This window comes from Rutilus rutilus (genome assembly GCF_951802725.1).
Source record: "Rutilus rutilus genome assembly, chromosome: 22".
Classification (NCBI taxonomy): Eukaryota; Metazoa; Chordata; class Actinopteri; order Cypriniformes; family Leuciscidae; genus Rutilus; species Rutilus rutilus.
In genome coordinates, this window is record NC_140227.1 from 28,202,226 (window position 1) to 28,223,482 (window position 21,257).

The window sequence follows — 21,257 nt, forward strand, 5'->3', positions numbered from 1 at the left end:
ACACAACACTGTTACATAAATATTGCCCCCTTTTCCAGTTTTGGAAAACCATTAGATGGACATTTAAGCGGGGTTTGACATTAGGAATGAGATTAGTGATCATTGAGCAGGTAATGACTTTCAAATCTCAGTTTGAGCTTTGCCAGGTGATGCAGACGCATTTAGGACCGAGAGCGAGAAAAGGAGGGGGAAGCGGGCTGTAATATTCCACAGCCTCTGACAAGTGGAAAATTCAACAGAACTTCTCACAACCATAAAAACTAAATAGGTGGAAACATGGTCCTACAGACGCTGAGGTTTCTCGCAGCCCTGACTTCTTAGGAATGTCTGAAGTGAGGTCAGATCGACTTCATTCATTGGTTACTTGGTTACTTGCCTTTTAGCTGAAGCCGTTCATCCAAAGTGACTTACGGGGGACTAATTGCAGGGGTTAAGTAATTTGCTCAAGTGCGTAATAGTGCAGGACAGGGCAGGCTTTTTGACCTCAGTAACTATCTAGTTCCTGAGTCACCCCTGATTGGCCCTAAACCGGAAACCTTTGTATTAGCAACCCAGATTTGTACCCATTACCCCAATTTCTTCTCATTTTTACAGCGCTGTGAGATAAATCTGAAAGCATTAGCACATTTTTGGGTCTTTGCACATTTGTCATTGCAAGAGTGGGCCATATCTGTTAGGCATTATGAAGCCACAGGCTAAGATGATTCTTGTTAATCAACGCCTGCAGTATCAACACATATCCTCGCTAAACATCACTACAGGCCTCCTTCACAGCAAATCATTCTGCATATGTGTGCAATGGCTCTCACACTGCAAAACCCTTAACAAGAAGTTCCAAAGCAAAGTCGGCTCCAAGAATGGAAGGGTTACTTTGGTGAAAAACAAGTGCTCTATAACAATTAATAAATAAATTGTACTTAAAACATAAATATGCACTCATTTTATGGGAAACTTGATCAACTAGATGTGGAGTCCCAAAGAGAACATGGTTGTTGAAAAAGGAATCAAGAATTTGTGGAACTAAGAGTTGGCAGACAAGTTGTCAACCAATCTTAAGAGGTCCCAGTGCTCACCCCTGCTGTACCTCATACCCTCCCCTGACTGAAAAGGCCTCTGATTCAATGGTCAAACCGTCAACGATGAGGCCAACAGATACCAGCGCTGTCCCCTCAGTCTTGACGTCTCATTTGGGGATCTCCAGGGCCGTTACTGCAGGTTTGGTCTTGAAGTACTGATTGAAACGTAGCACGGCATACCTAGAAAAAGAATGTGACAAAATCAGATCTGAAAGTCAAAATTAAGAATGGGATTGAATTAATTGAATCAGAAATTTTAGGGCATATTTATCTTCAATAATTGATTTTTTTATTATTTTTTTTAAAAAAAATAAAAATCCTCCATTTGTCAAATACTAAAACGGAATATAGTTTTGACCAATTATGGCTGTTATCTATAAATTCAACATGATTTTTAAAATCTATTTATGTATTAAGTATTATGTTTGTAATATGTTATGCATTACGTTTGTAGCACTTTGAGTAGGCTATAATATAAAACGCAAAGAAATGCATTATTAAATATAACTATAACTGCAAAAAATACATTTACATTTTTTTATGGTTCTTATGAAATACATCAAATATAAGATAACAAAAGTTTTTACAGGGGCATTTTGTCAATTTCAGTGGCATTATTGCCCTGAGACCTGGTTAATTTTTTGCTCTGAAAGACACCGAAGTTTAAATACATTTACATAATCATTTTTATCCTTTTTCTACATGCAAAGAGGCAGATTTTTTAAACAGGCTGTGAGACCCCTCCTGATCTCATATGCGCAGGCAGTGATTTGTTGTTAAAAGGTGCAGCTTGAGAGGAACCACGACCTGTTGCTTGGAAACTGGCGATGTAGGAAGTTTACAGAATATATTACTTTAGAAAAAGTGAGCCACGACACCAACAAAAATATCCTCAGCCTACGGATGACATAACTCTCCCCCTCCGAAAAACCAAGTCGAGAATAACTTAAGTAAAGTTTCATTGTGCTACAGAGTACAGATACACAACACTGAAGATTTCGAGTGCGGTTTAGGTGGAGTGCCAAAGTCACAGAGGGTGGCAGGCCGCAATCCACTTGTCCTGAATCAAATCTGCTTTTCACCACTTGAAAACAAACACCATTGACAGGTTTCTATGGGCAATAGAACTAACAGTCCGCACCCATTCATGCACAGTATGTGGGAGACCTTCATCTAAGACCTTTACCTCCAACCGAAGCATTCATACACAGATTCAGGTCTAATGTATTTTTAAGTTTCAAAGACAATGGACAATGTTTTAGGACTCTGTTTAGCCATGATCCCAAGAGATCTAACCTTCAATTCAGGTCTCATGTGTTTCTGTAAGGTGAATGGTTAAGGTGTTAACTTTGGTTTGAGGCCATTTCTGGTCAATGAATTACTTGGAAACTGAACTTTGGCCAAATTATATTTTGAGTTACATAAAATTTCAGTCATAAACAAATGGAAATCAGAGTATATATATATATTTTTTTTTTTTTTTTTTTTCCCTGAATAGAATTTTATATTAGGTTACAAAAGTGTATTAGGTTACTTGCCTGGTTATTGGCTGCATTAGTTGCCGCTACTTTCTGTCACTTACACTGTACACTCTTTATCTGCCTTTAACCCCCATTTCTCTTGTTGATGATCTTTATGCCTGTAAAAAAATCCTCCCACCTCACAAGAGATGAAAGGCTGGATACGCCGCTTACCCGAGGAAGTCAAACTCGATGGAGGAATACTTGGCTTGGATCAGGGCCCAGAAACCCCAGAAGAAATGTGAGGCCTGCCAAAGCGGAAGAACAAGAACTTTAGGGGAAAGCCTTCCAGCTCAGTCCACACACAGATGCAATACTGACAGCAATCATCATGCAACAAACTTGTAATCCAATACCTTTGAATAAACAACCATAAATCAATTTCATAAATCCTGCATTATCAAAACATTTTCTCCTCTAATGTCCTCTGCACATGCAAAACTTACCAGAGCAAATTTGTTGACTTGTACGTAGAGCGTCTCCAGTTCACTCTGGCTCACTTCCTCACCTTTCTTGGTGAAGAGCTTGTAGGCCTGCAGGTAAGTCTGCAACCAGTCCAACTGCATCTCTCGACTGGGATAAAGGTTATAGTCGGGTTCACTCATGCCTGATGGACACACACAGAAGGGTAATGCAAATCAGTTCCCAGAGCATCATTTTTTATGAATGATATATTTTTTTTATGCTGCTCACCTGCAAATTCATTGAAATGATTTCCAATGTCAAATGCTTGATAGTTGTAACTTGAATATTCATAATCGATGAACCGAACATGACCTGAAAAAAAAAAGCGAGAGGCTTTGATTCATAGTAAACAAGACAAAATATTAGTCTTAAGTGCCTTTTCAAACAAAACCCCTGAATTGAATGCCATAAGTGAAAAGTGTAACGCTATATTGGTGTCAATATTGCTTTGTTTGTTTGAGCAGCCCAACATGTCAAATTCTGGCTCAACCAAATGCAGGGCGTCATGTTTGCCTAAACAATAAAACAGGGGAGGTAGGATGGAAGAGGCGGCAGTTGTGTTTGAGAAACCTGGAACCAGTCAAAATGTTTGACATTTTGTTGCACGAATGCACACTGCAGCTTTTTTGAGTACTAAGACATAAGACAGGTGTTTTTTTATTTGTAAAGAAATTAACACTTTTATTCAACCAGAACACATTAAATTGATCAAGTAACATTGGAGACATTTATAATGCTTTCTAATCATCAAAGAATCCTGAAAAGTATTGTTTTCATCATTGATAATAATAAATGTTTTTCAGCAGTGAATCAGCATATTAGAATGATTTCTGAAGGATCATGTGACACTGCAGACTGGAGTAATGATGCTGAAAATTCAGCTTTACATTAAAACAAAAAACTGACATTTTTAATTGTAACAGTGTTACTGGTTTTACTACATTTTTTATCAAATAAATGCAAAAAATTGTACAGACTCTTGGGATTTGAATGGATCATGAACACTGTGGGCTAAAAAAATTACTAATATTATTTTTCTCACCCATATGACTTTGGTTACACCAGCAGAACAGAAAAGCAGAGGCAGAGAAATTTAGTGCAGTTTGATAAAGTATTTATGATTAAAGCATTTATTATAATATATTATAGTAAATATGGTCAATTAGATTCTATATTGTCATGATGCTGACATATTACCCACCTTCCTTTACGTTGTGAATGATGTTCTTGCAGAGCAGGTCATTGTGACAGAGCACTACAGGAGAGCCCAGCTGCGACAGGTGTTCCTTCATCCACATCATTTCCTGTTCAAGCACTTCCTGACTGGGCACTTCCTGCTGAATTCTAAATAATAATAAAAACACGGAAAGAGATCAGTGATTCAAGCAAATGGCAGAAAGACAAGAGTGTTTGACAACACAATAATGCCACAAATTAGATTTTTGGAAATTATAGTTTGCTTATAATTGATGTTCGTTTGGTCAAATAATTGGTAACACTTTACAATAAGGTTTCATTTGTTATCATTAGCTAACATGAACTAACAAAAAATAAATATAGCATAGTTTGTTAAGTAATTAAAATGTAAAAAATGTTAACAACTGGAACCTTATTGTGAAGTATTACCAACAATTTAAAAATGCTTCATCAGTCATTTATCCTAAGGATGGATTAACAAAAGAGAAATTAAGACAGTGATAATGTGGTCCAGTCCCACCAATGAGAAAGCCCGCCTGAGTGACCACTCTCCCCTTATAATGGGCTTAAGGAGCTATTTCTAGAATCTCCTTTTGCCATGCAGCGGCTCACACAAAACCCAGCAGCCTCTCTGACTGATCTGTGATTTGTTGCATGCTTTTTCTGCACAAGTTTATGACTTGTTTTATAGTATTAGGAAACTGCCGAGTAAAATCGTCCTGTTAGACATTGGGGAGTAATAATAAAATCTCTACCGGAGAAACTCTGATGACACTAATGCTTTAATGACTGATGACGTAAATGACTTTGAATGTGCATGATCTCTGGATACCGATAAACGTCAGCTTTTAAGAGCCAGCATGTTTGTAAGGATGACAATTGAGATGATTATGTGACATAACAGCTCTGAGCATGAGATTAGATGGACAAATACAATCTGGATTCCCATGAAACACCTGTCTGAGCAAAATCTAAATTCAAATGTGCCTTTCTGAGTTGTTATGAGTTATAATCTACATTTTTATGAGATAATTTAAGTTTTAAAGAGGACCTATTATGATTTGTTACATTTTTAACTTTCTTTAGTGTGTAATCAGGGTTCCAACACCTTGGTTAACTTCAAATTCAAGGACCTTTCAAGGACTTTCCGGGTCCAATATCCTCAAATTCAAGTACTTAATGTGGGGACACATTTGTTGTGTTCAACAACAAACGTTGAGCATCGTAGTAGTTTCGTGCGCACGTGAACGTCATGGCAACGTACAACACAAAGTACCTCACACGGGAAACACTTGACGTAATGCGTAAATGCGCGAGACTAAAGCAAGCTAGTGCGCATAGGTCACAAAGTGTTGGTGAAATAACACATTAGTGGACCGGAGGGAATAATATGGATTTTTTTCCAGAAAACCTCTTGCACAAAACTAAATTCAAGCCCTTTCAAGGACCTGTATCTATGTGTGTTTATTTTTCCAAAACTTTCCAGGGCCTTGCAAAAAAAAAAAAAATTCAGATTCACAAACTTTCAAGGATTTCAAGGACCCGTGGGAACCCTGTGTAATGTTGCTGTTTGAGCATGAAAAAGGTCTGAAAAGTTACAAAGTCACTCCAAAGGGAGTTAAGGCCCATGTATCCTTCATTTTCACTTGTCTCGCACAGCTTTCAAAGCATACTCAACCGAGGATGTGCACGGACGGACAATTGCATTTCTATACAAGTTCTCTACAAGACGTCAGTCACAGAGTTGTGTCATTTACAGGACATTTGCTCAGAAGGAAAAAAGAAGAAAAGATCCGCCATTGCATGCAAACTTTAGAACAAGAACCAAGACAAAACCGATGAAGAATGTTATGCTGCTTTGTTAACTCCCTGAGGGTTACCTGACGTTAGAGGCTTGGTCAGTGAACTCCGTGGCCACTAGCGAGAAGTACTTGCGCATTTTGATCCACAGGTTGGGTTTGGGGATGCAGCCATTGTGTGCGTGGATGGCGTGAATTCGGGCCATTTCACGGGCGATCAGTCTGCCAATAAAAACAAAAGAAGACATTGGTCAAAAAACTGCAAAGCTCAGTTTCAGCCTAAACACAATGCTTGGAAAAAGCTGTTTATGTGGAAAAATGGATATTAGTCCAAGGTCACCTGTGTAATTTGCAATACGGTTCACTGTGTGCCTGGAAGGAGATATGTGACCCTCATGAAGGGAATGAACACTTCAGTCTCGAGTGCACAAGAACTTCACTCCAAATTTGCAGATAGCTTAGACTATTTGAAGAACGTTTCCACAAGCCATTCTTCAATATTTAAAGACATGTTTCAAAGGGTGCCTATTATATGCTGTACATTTTATCATTATATACATTATACTGCAATTCAGCAAGGATGCGTTCAATTTATCAAAAGTGACAGTAAAGTCTTTTAAATTGTTACAAAATATTTCTATTTCAAATAAATATTAAGCAGAACTGTTATTAAGCAGTTCTTAATGAAGAGAACAGTTCATTAAGAACTGTTTTCAACACTGATAATAATTAGGAAGGTTCACATCTGCATATTAGAATGATTTCTGAAGGATCATGTGACACTGAAGACTGGAGTAATGATGCTGAAATATCAGTTTTGCATCACTGGAATAAATTACATTTTAAAATATATTCAAATAGAAAACAGTTCTTTTACATTGTAATAATATTTAACAATATTACTGTTTCTACTTTATTTTTGATCAAATAAATGGAGCCTATCAAAAGCAATAAAGAAAACTTACCAACCCCAAACTTTTGAACGGTATTATAAATTGCTTTCAGTATGTATGAAAACTATTTAATTAATAATAATTTAATAATTTTAACTCATCACATTGCATTCTGGGATTCTCTTATTTGCGAAGAATACATGTGATACTGTCTTAGCATCTGGTCAAAAGAGGTATAATTATGTAATTAGTATAATATATAAATAGTACAAGGTTTTGGCCTAAGCTGAGGTCAGTTTTAATGACTTCACTATTATAGTTACAAAAGACAAAAAATATTCCAAAAAATAGGCCAAAAACTAAGATCAGCGTGTTCAATTCAACGTGTTATTTTTAGAACGAACACCCACACTTCCATTTTGTGCCGTGTGCAGAACAGACCCACCTGAGTAACACAGGATCCCTGACGTCTTGAGTATCCAGAGCGCGTCCTTGCATGAACTCGTAGCAGATGCCATTCTGGAAGGTGCAGTAAAGTCGGGGTGCGCAACCGTTGGCGTGTAGAACTTGGAAGCTCTTCAGTTCATTGTCTCGGTCCACGATCAGCTCCGTCTTGTTGCCGTACACCCTCACCAGCACCACATCCTCGTCGCAGTCCTCCACATAACACCCCACCAGTTTGTTAGTTGTGCCATCTGTGAAAAGCTGAGGGGACAAAAAAAAAAAAGAAGGAACATAAGGCTCTCATGATCAAACATATCAACTGCAATCACAGCTACTTTTTTTGATAAGATGCATAGACATTAGTCAAATTGAAATGGCGTCCAAATCCAGTTTTACTTCCGTAATGTAATGCATGTTGACTCAAACTAGTTTATGTTGACAACCTGTTAACTGTCCTTGGTGTGCTTTTTTATTATTACATTTTGTAATACATTTTAATATTACATATTGAAATAGTAATACATTCAAATTGTAAAAATATAAAATCTACTCGGCTTTACTGCAAAAATATGAGTTCTTTTAAAGAGGTCGAGCAGTGACATATCGATCTTCTACTGGTCACACGTCGTCACATGATGCGAATTCACAGGTCAGAGTTCACCAGAGCGCTTTCCGGTCTGATGCATTTGCATGTGTATGAATGGAATTCAATGGAACGAAATGTATAGTGTGACTGCCCCTTAACTCATTCCCTATTTTTGGTATAGCCCCTAAATAAAATCTCTCAGGAACCTCAATTTTAGTGATGTTTGCCATTTTAGTGACTTCAAATTTGGAACACAACTTGATTAGACATATGGCTTTGATTTTATAGCAATTTTAGACTCTATAGAAAATATAAAATGTTTAGTACGGTAAATTTGATTAACATTAAACATGTTTTTTTGTCTTCTTTAAAACCAACCGCAGGCCTGTATTCCAAAGCATTAATTAATTACACTATTTAAGTTCAGATTTTCATGTTTATGCTTAATAAGGGGTGTGAAAGAATAAAATAAGCCATTTTCAATCATTCAAATGTCAATCATGATAAATTGGCAAGACTTTAAATGCTTTGTCCTTGTGACAATGTATCCCACAATTCATTGCACTGGCCCAGCCACCCACCAATGCATTTCTGAGATTCCTGAAATTACTAAAGTACAAACAGCGGCAGTGGTCGACATACAGAGGATGAATTCATCTCGGAGCAGGTGCCGTTTAGACAGTTCAACAGTTTTGTCGAAAGGTTACAACACTTAGAACTTGCGTCTCAATAGTAAATGGGTTTAAAATACACTGCTGAAAGCAAATATATCACAACTATCTGAACAAACTCTGTAATTAACAAGCAGAAAGTGATATGTAGGATGGTTTGAACCTCTAAAAATAGTTGAATGGTCAGTGTTTATAGTTGAGTGTAGGCCAGGTGGTTATCAACAAACACAACACAATAACTAGCCCCTTTCGCCAGTGTCACATGACCACGTGGCTCTTCTAAACGGCTGGAACGCCGGAGCTCATCTGATGAATGGCATCAAAATGCCACGCGCCAACAGAGGAGCTTTATTTTGAGCATTTTGGCTTCATTCAAAGGACTGTACCAAAGCAGCTGTGAACAATAAGTTTGGGCACAATGCATGTTTTTCATTGATGAAAACTATGCTGGCTATCTGTAAACAGTGCCTATTAGGTGTGTAACAATATACCGTGTCAAAATATATCGCAATACAAAAATGCAACAGTATGTATCGTGGATGGTGACAATATACATTGTGTATAGTTCATCCAAAATAGAAAAAAATTCACGTTTCCAGAGTTTTAGTGTCAGTACTACATTAAACTACTATATATAAATGTTGAATATAATGTATAATAATGCAATAGGGGAATATTTGTGGGTCCTGATAATGCCAAATGTCTTGTTACCAGTAAAAAGTGGCTTACATTATTTTAAATATATCTAGTGAGTGACATGTTCGTCTAAAATAATTCTGTATTTTCAGCTTCAGAATCATGAATATTTTTATTCTGGGGTCAACATTGTCCTGTGCATTGGGTTATCAGCACCAAGTCCAAGCCTATTCATGTACACCCACAATGTAATACTAAATTTACCATTTTAATCAACAGTACATTTTTTATTAACCTTTTACCATATGTCTTGGAGTATCGCAATACTATTGTATTGTAAGTTCAGTATCGTGATATGTATCGAATCGTCACATGTGGTTATCGTTACACCCCTAGTCTATCTGTGTGGAGGTAGAACTGGATTAGGTTCATTCAGCCTGGCTTCAAAACATTGGCAAACACAATTAATGTTGTGGCCCAAGAGTATAGAGGTGAATCTCTAAAATACATGTCTGGGCCATAGGTCACCCTAAAATCATAAGAATGAAAAGAATGATTTTTTTTAAGTCCAGGACCAAGGATAGGCCAGTGGAAGAGTTTTGGGCCAATCCTTGAACATGTGTTTTTGTCTCATGCAAATTTAGATGCACTGAATATCGCTGTTGTGTATTCTGCTGATTTAAATGTCACCTAGGTAACATTATCTAGCTGGCTGACATAGTTGAGGTTTTGTTGAAATAGCAACAAGGACTTGATAAAGGAATGGGTTGAAAATCATAAACGAATCAGTAAAGTTTTCATCAAATGCAGCCATTTTCCTGGAAAAGTGTGGTGTGGATCTACAATGTGTATTTAAAGGCACAGCATGAAAGTTTCGCTGTGCCAATTTATCATGATTGACATTTGAATGATGTCACAGGTCGCTTATTCAAAATAAATAACAAAGGCGTAGGCGTGAATGAGCGTGGAACCACTGGAGTTGTTGTCTTCACCTCCAAAGCCAGCCGATGGATTTGATCAGTGAGTTGCATTTGATCACTTAAATTCACATTATTTTATTTCATTCTAATGAAACAGCCGCAATGCTAAATTACTACTCATACTAGTCACTTTATTTGATTAATTAAAATTGTGGGGTAATGCAGCGCTATTTTATTTGGTCAAAACAATCATACTAAAATACATTTGAGCGTGTTGAAAGTTATGTTATAACCAGGGCTTGACATGAACACCCACCAACCTACTAGCCACTTTGGTGGGTTGAATTTTATATATATATATATATATACACACATTTTTCAATTGTTGTCTTTTAAAAAGGCATCTGAAATAATAAACTAAGTGTAATGTAGTGTTGTCAAATATATTGATTTTTCAATATATATTTCAATATATGAAACTATATATTAAAATATATAAATATATTCCAATACTCATTTGTAGAATACACAACACCAGCTGCATTTTCTCTCTCAGCTCTCTGACAGCGAGTGACACACGAACCCGCCTCTCCTCACTCACTCGTTTCATTTGCTCTGGATGAATATAGTTGGTGTTACAGCTTGAATTTTGGCATGGGATTGCACTTATTGTGCATAATTTTACTCATTCCCGCAGATTTTATGCGAACACACAAAGTGTGCTAACACATAAAGCTGCATATCAGTACTAAATTGAGTTCTTTTTCGCTGATTATTGCCCTTAAACAGTCAAATACACACAAAACAGTCTTGAATCGTGTATTCAGGTAAACAGTCAGTAAGTAAAACAAGAAATCGAGGGTAACGCGGATATGACGTCATTGACAGGTGACGCAATGACTTGGGATGTTACAACTGGTTAAAATAGCTGATTTCTCTGGATTTAAACATTGTTGGAAACATTTGGGATAATGTAAGTAAACAAGTCAACAAAACTATAACATTGTTCTAGTGGTTTTTGAACATTTTAATCCAAAAATCTTACACATTGTGCCTTTAATTGCAATTATAATCACAAAAATGTGTATGAATATAGCTAAAAAACAGCTGAAATGCTGTATTATTTCAAAATGTTTTGAGAGGACTATACATTCCTATTTCTATTACTGATTTTCACTTCATTCATAGGCTAATTTTAAGGAAAATCATGTTAAAATGTAAATATCAAATATGTTCCATCAGGCTTTTGAGGAATGTTTATTTGTACATCTCTCAATCATCATTGCATTATATGTTTTGTCCCAACAATTAAAACTACAGAGCTTTTAATCATAAAACTAAGCATTTCAAACTAACATCATCTTACCAAGGCACATTTATTGGGAGATATAGAGCTGCAAATTATATTTATATGCATTTTATGCAAGTAGTCTGATTTATTGTTTATTACGACCTCAATGATTTACATTTACATCAGAATTTCATTATTGGCCGTATAAATATCAGTAAATCCACCAAATTGCATATTCTTGCTCAGTTTGGGCCTGTGAATAAAATTGAGGTGTTTTTTTTCCTCCTCGAATATGAACTCCATATTCGCACACTATATCATACTATATGAGCCATAATATATGATACTCAACAAAAAACACATATGCAAGCTAATACATATATTGCTTTACAGTGCTAATATTATAAAAATTATAGTAATAATAGTAAATATCTACTACTGCATATAAAAAAGCTATAATTGTTTCGAACAAAAATCCCTTAACATTCAAGGAAAAAATTTATTGGAAAAAAACTCTATAACTATAAAAATACAACTGCTAAAAGTGAAATAAAATAATGCATTACAGTAATGAGAATTTGGGAGGAAAATGAGCTTAATATCACGATAAAAAATTTTTATCAATGCTTCATTTTCTTTAAGTACACAATATATTTATGCCTTTCCCTTGCTTTTAGGTTGAAATATGACTCGAACACGTTCTTGAGCGTTTTCGTGAGATTCATTAGTGACGTGGACTGGGACACGCCGTCTCTGCTTAAAGACAAACAAACAATAATAACACTGTTCATTAGTAACCTTCATATCCTATCACACTAAATGATAACACTCAAACAGATATGACAGATGAAGCACGTGAGGCTGATCATCAGTTGCAACAATGCAACGTTTATAACTGTGCTACTAAATGTGTAGCATATGTGGCGTTGGACCGAGACGTCAGGCCAGCCAGTAAGTGTGAGTCACAGAGTTTAATCAGGTTATTTAAACAGCTGCTTTAGGATGAACTCGAGGCAGCATTATGGGAGGCTTGCTTTATTACTATTAATAACTGTTATTAACTGTTTGAATATTGTGAGCCTCCTAAATGAATAAACAAATGATATTTTCCATTGAAGTCGTGAGGCACTGATCTGATTATGCAAATACAATAGGCTAATCACTTTTGGATATCAGATCCACTAGTTTCAAACCAGAACGCCAGGTGGGAGCTGCTCTGTCTGTGAGATAACCTGTTATTCAGAGATGATAAGTAACAGCTGACCTGTGTCAAGGACAAAACATGTGTGTGTGTATATATATATATATATAGATATATACATACACACACACACATTACATACATATATATATATATATATATATATATATATACGAGTGTGTGTATGTGTGTACATATGTGTGTGTACACACAGAACAACAACATGACTTGCAACAAAATGCATTGACACCTGTAACCCAAAGGACCTTGTTGAGGTATATTTATATCAGATTCATATATTATATATTTATGCACCAGCAAGTGCATTTACATGATGGCAAAACATGCACCTAACTAAGCAAACTTATTTCACTGAATTTAAAGATTTATTGAGGTGTCAACATGTGATTGAATGATATTCAAACACAACTCTGTGTGTGTGTGTGTGTGTGTGTGTGTATATCTGGGGGGAAAAAAAACACTTTTTTAAGCTTTATATATATGTCATTGACAAATAAAGCTTAAAAAAGGGTTTTTTTTCCCCCAATCTTTTCAAAACTGATATAATGCATAGTTTTGAGTCATGAACAATGTGTTTAAACAGGTTTCAGTTCTTAAAGCAATAGTTAACTTAAAAATGAAAATTCTGTCATCATTTGCTCACCCTCAAGTTGTTTCAAACCTGCATGATTTTCTTTCTTCTGCTGAACACAAAGGAAGATATTTTGAAGAATTTCGATAACCAGACAGTTGATGAAACCCGTTGACTTCCATGGGCTTTTTTTTCCTACTATAGAAGTCAAAGGTGCCCATCAACTGCCTGATTATCAACATTCTTCAAAATATCTTCCTTTGTGTTCAGCAGAAGAAAGAAAATCATACCGGTTTGAAACAACTTGAGGGTGAGCAAATGATGACAGAATTTTCATTTTTAAGTTAACTATTCCTTTAACATTTCAAAGGGTTTAAATTCATTTTTGACAGCTGACAGCTGACGTTAGGCGGTACAACCAAATAGTTGTATGCATGTATACTGTAGTTGTACCACTTGACATGAAAAGTGTACCAATCTACCCATACTTGAAATTAGCAGTTTTTGCCAGTATTTAATAGAGATCTATAAACATTTTCACTCCGCTACAAGGATGAGTTGGTCGGGCTCCTCTGTATGATGCATTATGTTTACTGGTATTACCTTGTCAATTCATGATAATAAAAGAGCCATATTTCAGCTGTGTCACCCTGACATTTGGGAATATACAAATTGCTGGACAAAAGTTCAATTATCTCAGCTACTGATAAGTATAAAAATGTGATTATATTAAAGGTTTCAAACCTGAAATGATGCCATAGTATTTCATTATTTTTATTTTATTAAGACACCCTTTTAAATAGTTTTCTTAGTCTGTTCAGTTGGTTGGACAGTTGCACCACCTGTCATTTTGGGGGTTTAAGATGACAAAACAAAATAATATGTATTATTTAAATGTAGCCTACTAAAAATGAATTCAAACTAAATAGGTTTTATAGAACAACGCGATATGTCATGAATTTATCAAATTATTTGATAGGAATATAATGCACTTGGACACAAAAATATGCACGTCATGTCATTGACCCATATATACAATCATAAAATACTAAACTGAAGGTTTCTTTTAATCTTGATTTTAAGGTTTTTAGTTATATAGCAAAGAAGTCACTGCCAGCTGGCCAGTGACGTATAAAGGACGTATACGCACCTCACTCACGTCAAAGATTGATAACCTATCTTATCTGGCGCAAATTGTTAAAATAGTTATTTACACGCGTTTTATTACATATAATATGTGTTGTCAGATGTGGTTAAACTGGGTGTAATGTCCAGCAGCTGGCTAAGTTAGCCAGGCTAGTTTCCAACGTCACTCATACGGTCATAGAAAATAATATGACGTGATAACGCACAAAACCTTCAACGTCATTTAAGCTATATAAAAATATATATTCTTCAATGAAAATGAAAACGCCACACCTCAAAAAAAAAAAAAAAAAAAAAAAAAAAAGACAGAAAAAAGGCCCTAAACACGCCGGGAGTGGATTAGCTCAAGCTACACAGTCACACCTACCTTAGTACGGATCAGGTTCGGGTCCCAGCCTGGTCTGAGCTCTTTAATCAGCTTCATCGCCCCTTCCGTAACATTATGTTCGTCCACGAATATCGGGAATTTTCTGATCGTCGGTGACCCAACCGGCACGTGGATCTCCGTCTCCATCATATGATTTAACTGTCTATTAATGCCCGACATAGTATTAAATAGGTATTTTCAGTGTTTAGGGGGTCTAAAGGTTTTTATTTGAACATGCACAGAAGGTCCAGCCCGGTTTAGTATATGCAGGAGACAAGAGGAGCGACTCGAAAAATGCCGGTACCGTTGGATTCTGTCATCACGGCAGGAAAAAACGGCGCTTCTTCCTTCTGTAGGCACCGCCCACAAGAAATCATCCGATGACGGAGCCTAGCTCATGAATATTAATGAGGTCAGGCTGACGGAACTTCAGAACCTTCCAATGGCGAAGGACTGACTTATTAATATTGATTAGGTAAAATTACGTTGCTTTGTAGTCGTCCATGGTAAAGGCTTGGCTCATGAAAACCCTTCTGCATCGTAAGATTCGTAAATAACCTGGCTTTATGTGTCTCTCAAGAAACATATGCTCATTATTTAGTCTTTTTTTCTCTTTCTTTTGATATACATTTTTTTTCATGTAGCATGGTACATTATATACCATATATACGTTATATCATATAATGTGAAAAATATGAAGTCAAAGTTTAACCTGGGGAAATGTAAACAATCTGAATATTTAGCCAAATCAAATGACTAGCATAAAGGACTGCGTTGTCTAAACTAATCTCAGGTTTACTGTAATCATGTGTCATTATTGCATGTAATGCTATCTATGAATCAGGCCACTAGGAGTCTCTCACAAACGCACAACGGACCCAAATCATTCATTTTTATAACATGAGCTAAAGTGACCTCTGGTGGATAAGGTTCTGCTACAAACCACAAAATCTTAGCTTATAAGATTTAAATTCAGTAATTTCACTTAAATGGCAATGAAAATGACCTATTTATTGTCATTTAAGTGAAATTACTGAACTTAAATATACAAGCTTGATAAAAATTATCATTCTAGAAGAAAATTTCAGATGGCACTTAGAGGCTTTTGCATCTGAACTCTTCATAATATACATATATATATATATATTAGTAACAAAAATGTTTTTTTATTTTATTTTTTTAAGTGAACTAAAAACCCTGGTTGACAGCAACATTCAGCCACTAGATGTCCCCGCAACTTCTTCAAAGATTGTACTGGCATACTGGCAGCGGACTTGTTGCCTCGCTGCCTTATCAGGCAGGACTTTGTGTGAAAGTAGGGTGACCAGACGTTCCGAAAAATTCGGGACAGTCCCGAAGTCTAAGCTGTTGTCCCGAATCCCGAGTCCGGCCCTAATTGTCCCGAAAATTATAGCCTACTAAAGTAAAATCTTGAGTAGCTAGTTATTGTCTGATTACACATTAAAAACTGTGCGTGGAGGTTGAGTCGTCCTGCAGTGGGCTGCAGCATCTTTTTTTTTCTTTTTTTGAAGTTCTACAAAGATACCGATTCGCGAATTTACATGCATTGATAAGCGAGCGCAAGTTGCAATAGCCGCGAGGAGGACAGTGAATGCGCAGCCCAGCCAGTCGTAAAGGAGTGATTGATTGGTCGCGGCACTGTGTGTCTCGGCCTAATGTCTGATGTCGGGTTACACAAAGCAAATCATCTTCACACTTATTTAGTTTTCTTATTTAATGACAGACAATTTAGTTGTAATAATAATTTTGGCATAAGGCTTATTAGCGTTAGGCCATAGCCTGAAAGGTCTGCTTTACGCACTGTTACAACAGTCATTGGTTTTTTTGTTTTTCACAATGACATTTGAGTTCATGATTTTAATGTTGTTTTTTTGTGGCAGACTATAAAGACTAATGACAGACTGTTGATCTTTGAATAAAAATATGTCTGGTTCAGGTTTGAAAATCATTATCTTTTATGTAGGCTATATCATAGTCAGGCCTACCTGGTATATAGGCAGCATAATCTTGATTGACACAGCCCTTAAAATGGCCGACTCCTTGATCAGTGTCCTGAATACTGAACTAGGGAGCTGAATGAGAAGCAAACTACATCTATACTTTATTAAAAAAAATCGATCAGATGAAGATAACTCATCATGAGACAGGATGGAAGTGAAGGTAACGTCCTCCGATCTTCCGAAGGCAGCATTTTAAAGCTTTCAGATGCAGCTATAGGCCTATAGGCTACTGTCTTTGTATTAGCCAATAGACATTATTCAGAGCAGCGCCATGACAGGTATGAAAGCGAGGCTGTGATGGATAGACTTGACGTGTTTTGAATGGCATCCCCTGGAACTTTCCACAGCTCATGTTGATGGAGTTTTTTTGTCTACTGACATTGCTCGGAAAAATATTTTTGCAGTGTTTCATCTGAAGAACAATCCAAAAACACAGTAAATAACAGTACAACCACTGAAGAGATGTAGGCTAGGCTGTCTATCCCGTCACAGCCTCGCTTTCATTCCAGTTAAAAATCAAAGATGGCACTGCCGTGAATAAGGTAGGCAAAAATAAGCGCTGCACATTAAACTTTTGTACTCCTAGTCATTTCAACTGGAAATATGTTATTTGAAAATGACGTCCTTTCGCCACTGATTGACTGTTTCGATTTTTCAATTTTAAACGCTTTGTAGAAGTCCAATAAAATGATATGGCTGGAAAAATACTTTATAAATTCAATGTTTTTTTTTTTTTTATCACAAGAAAAAAATCCTTTTAAAAAAACAGAAGATTTATAATATGTTCTTACTTGTTGTTCTGTAAAATATTCTATATCACTATTAACTTGTCATGTCTAACAGGAAACAATCCGTCTCAGGCATAGGTTTTCTTTTTCAGGGAGCATAAATGAATGGGCCACTGCACACACTGATGTCATGCTTTCACACTTGCAGATACACGTCTCTGTCAACCGTTTCCGTCTTTAGTCAGGGATTCTCAATTGTTCTTGAGGACTGGAATGTTGTGTGATTTTTTTGAGGGGGTTGGTTGCTTGTCAATGTATCCTGGAAACTCTGAACTTGTGTCTGCAGAAGCACCGCTAGAGCGGCTCATGCGATACCAAAGACTTCAAAAAATATTTGCTCTCCAAATGAACACACGATGACTAACCTGTTCACTGTTTTATAAAGGGTTATTCTTTCTGGGTGACCCAAAGATCTCCACACCCAAGACAAATTCCCCTTTCAAAGTTCATGTTGACACTTCTTGTGCAGTAAAGATTGTACTGGATTCATGTTTTCACATGTGCAAATGCACACATATGCACTTTACATTTAGGCTGTATTCTTTCATGTTAACACACACACACACACACACACATACACATACACATACACATGAAAATCCTCTCTGTAAATAATTACCTGCACATGCACAATACTAAATACAGATGCCTGCTTGCTGGATAACTTAACAAAAAGGAGACAGATGGGTTCCCAAACATATTCATGATCGGCTGTTTCACCCCACAAGACTGCCGTAAAACTGACACTTCGAAAGTCACTTCTTTGCAGATGCCCGTTTGTCTCACAAAAAGTGGGAAACATGCATGTAATGTTTTACATATGAACAATTTACATTATAACTGTATATGGATAATTATATTATTATATTTTACTTGAAGTGCACTTTGTTTGAAATGTAGCACAGTGAACGTGATTTCACCCTATAATAGCCTACAACATTTACCTGGATCAACATCTTTGTTGATCCTCGAACAACATTCCAATCAACCAATCAATCAGATTTGAGAGACTTTTTACAGAGTTTACAGTTTATGTCAAGTTTAGGTTTACAACAAGTGTTGCTTCTACATCAGTGTTATTTACTTATTATTTCCCTTTGATTTGATAACTTATAGGGTTATGTTTAGGGGTTAGCACTGTTGAACCAGGAACATTGTCTTACTTGGCCAATAGTTAACTTAGCTCTGAGAACTGACTTAAAACACCATAGCAACGCCCTAGCAACCACCCACACATTGTTGCTACTGTTAACTAAAGCTAAAAATGAACTATTAAAACTTATAGGCCAACATGAACATTTTTAAAAAAGAAAGTAAAAAAATATTGCCTTGGCATCTAACTGAAAAAAGCTGAAATACTAAAATTACTCAAACTAAAATTGAAATCTATATAAAGCAAAGCTAAAAAAAAGACAAAAGCACTTAACAAAATGACTATAAAATAAAGCAAGCACCAATCTAAAACATAAAAATATAGGGTTTTTTAAATAAAATATATGGGATTTCTTGTTTTTCTTCTATGTATTGTTTGTTGCATTTAATTGAACACAAAGTGAACAATTCAAGGTCCTTTAGGATATTTTCACACACAATTTTTTTCATTTTAACATTGTTAATATCATGTAGCCGTGCTCCATTCCTGTAGGCATAGCTGACACAGTAGAAAATGCCACTAGCAACATCAAGGTCATTCCCAGGGGAAATGTACTGTAAATTACTTAGTTTCTGCCAAATGAATAAATGTAATCTAAACGTCCATAGTTCACACTTGAAGTTTTCCCATGTTTATTTCACTAAAGCTCAGTTCTATAAAAAATGACAGACAGAAGTGACATCATTAAAGCCCCATTCCGTTTCTGGACTGTGGAAGCAAAGTAGCAAAGGTCCGTCGGCCATCTGCACTGCTGTCAGAGTATTTATGTCTTCCTTTATGTGTCTCATCCTCCTCCTCTACACAGACGAGCCCTGATGATTTTAACCTCCTCTAGTGAGTGTCGGGCCACACACAACACGTCCCGCTTTAAACGGCCCTCCGGGTCTCTTGTAAACCCGCCAGAGCTGCTGCGGCTTCATTCTCCTGCAGGTCTTTACAGCAAGAACAATACTTGATTTAAAGGCTGGGGAATTTACTGTTCCTGCTTCAGCTATTTTGTGTGTGGCATCTGTTGTGCGCAAAGCTAAAGGTAGACAATTGCATTGAAGAGTGTTAAAGAGAAGCTGGTTCATTTGGAAGGAAGAGAGGAGAGGCTCACTAAACAGGTGGCGGAAACACATACACCATGAATAATGAAAGAAAGATTAGCGCTTCAATAGATTGTTTGCTTTAAAGTGTTTTTTTTTTTGCCTCCATTCAGAGTGAAAAGTCACAATGAAAATGAGTGGAATGAGTTTTAAAATAGCACAACAACAAACAGGTTTGCCTGCAGGGTGTTGGACTAGATGTGCTTATGAGAGTAAATTAAGTTTCCTAACTTAAAGTTTTATTCGTCATGTGCACAAAAAGTTATACATTGAAATGCATGTATTGAGCATGCATATATACTTAGTGTAAGTGTAAGTTTGGGTCAGTGAGATTTCATGAACCGCTCCATGTATAACGTTTCCATCTCTTACCAATTACAGTAGTTATGCCGTATAAGTTTGTTGTTTTGGTTCAGGAGGAACTGTAAAAGACGGCTGCTGTTTCTGTTGCGGTGCTCAGTGACTGACGTCTGTCTAATTCATAGCATGAAACGCAATGATGACGTGAGATGTCTGCGTGAGCATGTGCGTGGAGATATGAAAATACATACACTGTCAGGCAGGTAGAACATCGTATCATAGCATTCGGACAAAATGCAATGATTGGACGAACATTTTATGGTCCTACACCTTCCACAGACAATATATAAATACATTTAGACCACTTAAGTGATTGCTATCAGGATGTGAAGAGACATTCAATCAGCATAACAAAAATTGTTTCTGGAACAAATCGCCATACCCTGCCTTTAAAGGCACCTGATAAATGGCTGTACATCACAAAAACATTTTGATGGAAAAATGTCAAATTGTAATGAAAGCAATGCCACAAGTCTTTATAAATAGCTTTTTTCATTTGATTTGGGGGTGAAATATGACCCTGATGTGTTCTTGACAGGCATTACTCATCCATATTACAGCTTTGACGTCTCGTTCCAATAACACACCATCATCTCAAAAAATGCCATTCAGGTTCAGAAACTGAAAGTCTATATTTATTGCAGAAGAAGTAACACTGTGTACCCCAGCAAAGTCTATACTGTGGTGGAACACAAACATCAATTTAGTGTTTTATAGGCTGTTGTAAACGTTGGTGTGATAAGGAATTGTGTGGAGGACTGTATTGAATTTCATTTCAGTCCTTCCAGACAAATCAGTGAATTCCACACCGCAGTGGAATGCCTGCACACATATGCTTAAGTGCTTCTGAAATCAAAAAGATTTGATATCTAAATCTGAGACAAATGTTATCAGCTCAATGAGCAACTGAGATCTCTTCTCAGTCGTTTAGACAGCGATGAGATTAAATAGCTTCTGCTGGGAAAAAGACTCATCTAGAGTTTCAGAAGAGAGTCTGAGATCCTTAAGACGAGGTGGGATATGTTCTCTGAGACCGAATCTAG

The 21,257-nt window shown here is 36.5% G+C and overlaps 1 protein-coding gene across 1 annotated transcript; it reads right to left on the reverse strand.

Annotated features, from left to right (window-relative positions):
* Positions 1-930: 930 nt before the first annotated feature.
* On the reverse strand, positions 931-15,146 carry etnk2 (ethanolamine kinase 2). Its single transcript, XM_084395793.1, has 8 exons — positions 14,805-15,146; positions 7,396-7,655; positions 6,139-6,279; positions 4,263-4,405; positions 3,290-3,373; positions 3,043-3,203; positions 2,771-2,844; positions 931-1,256 (listed from the first exon to the last, which is right to left on the reverse strand). The coding sequence occupies exons 1-8, from the start codon at positions 14,982-14,984 to the stop codon at positions 1,184-1,186; spliced, it is 1,116 nt and encodes a 371-aa protein (XP_084251919.1). The 5' UTR covers positions 14,985-15,146; the 3' UTR covers positions 931-1,183.
* Between the last annotated feature and the right edge of the window lie 6,111 nt (positions 15,147-21,257).

Bases quoted from the DNA above. Each gene is read 5' to 3' on its own strand.
- etnk2 (XM_084395793.1), bottom strand. From the start codon at position 14,984: ATGTCGGGCATTAATAGACAGTTAAATCATATGATGGAGACGGAGATC. The intron at 3,204-3,289 runs GTGAGCAGCATA...TGTGTCCATCAG, and splicing joins TCATTTCAATGAATTTGCAG to GCATGAGTGAACCCGACTAT. The intron at 2,845-3,042 runs GTAAGTTTTGCA...CCGCTTTGGCAG, and splicing joins AAGTCAACAAATTTGCTCTG to GCCTCACATTTCTTCTGGGG.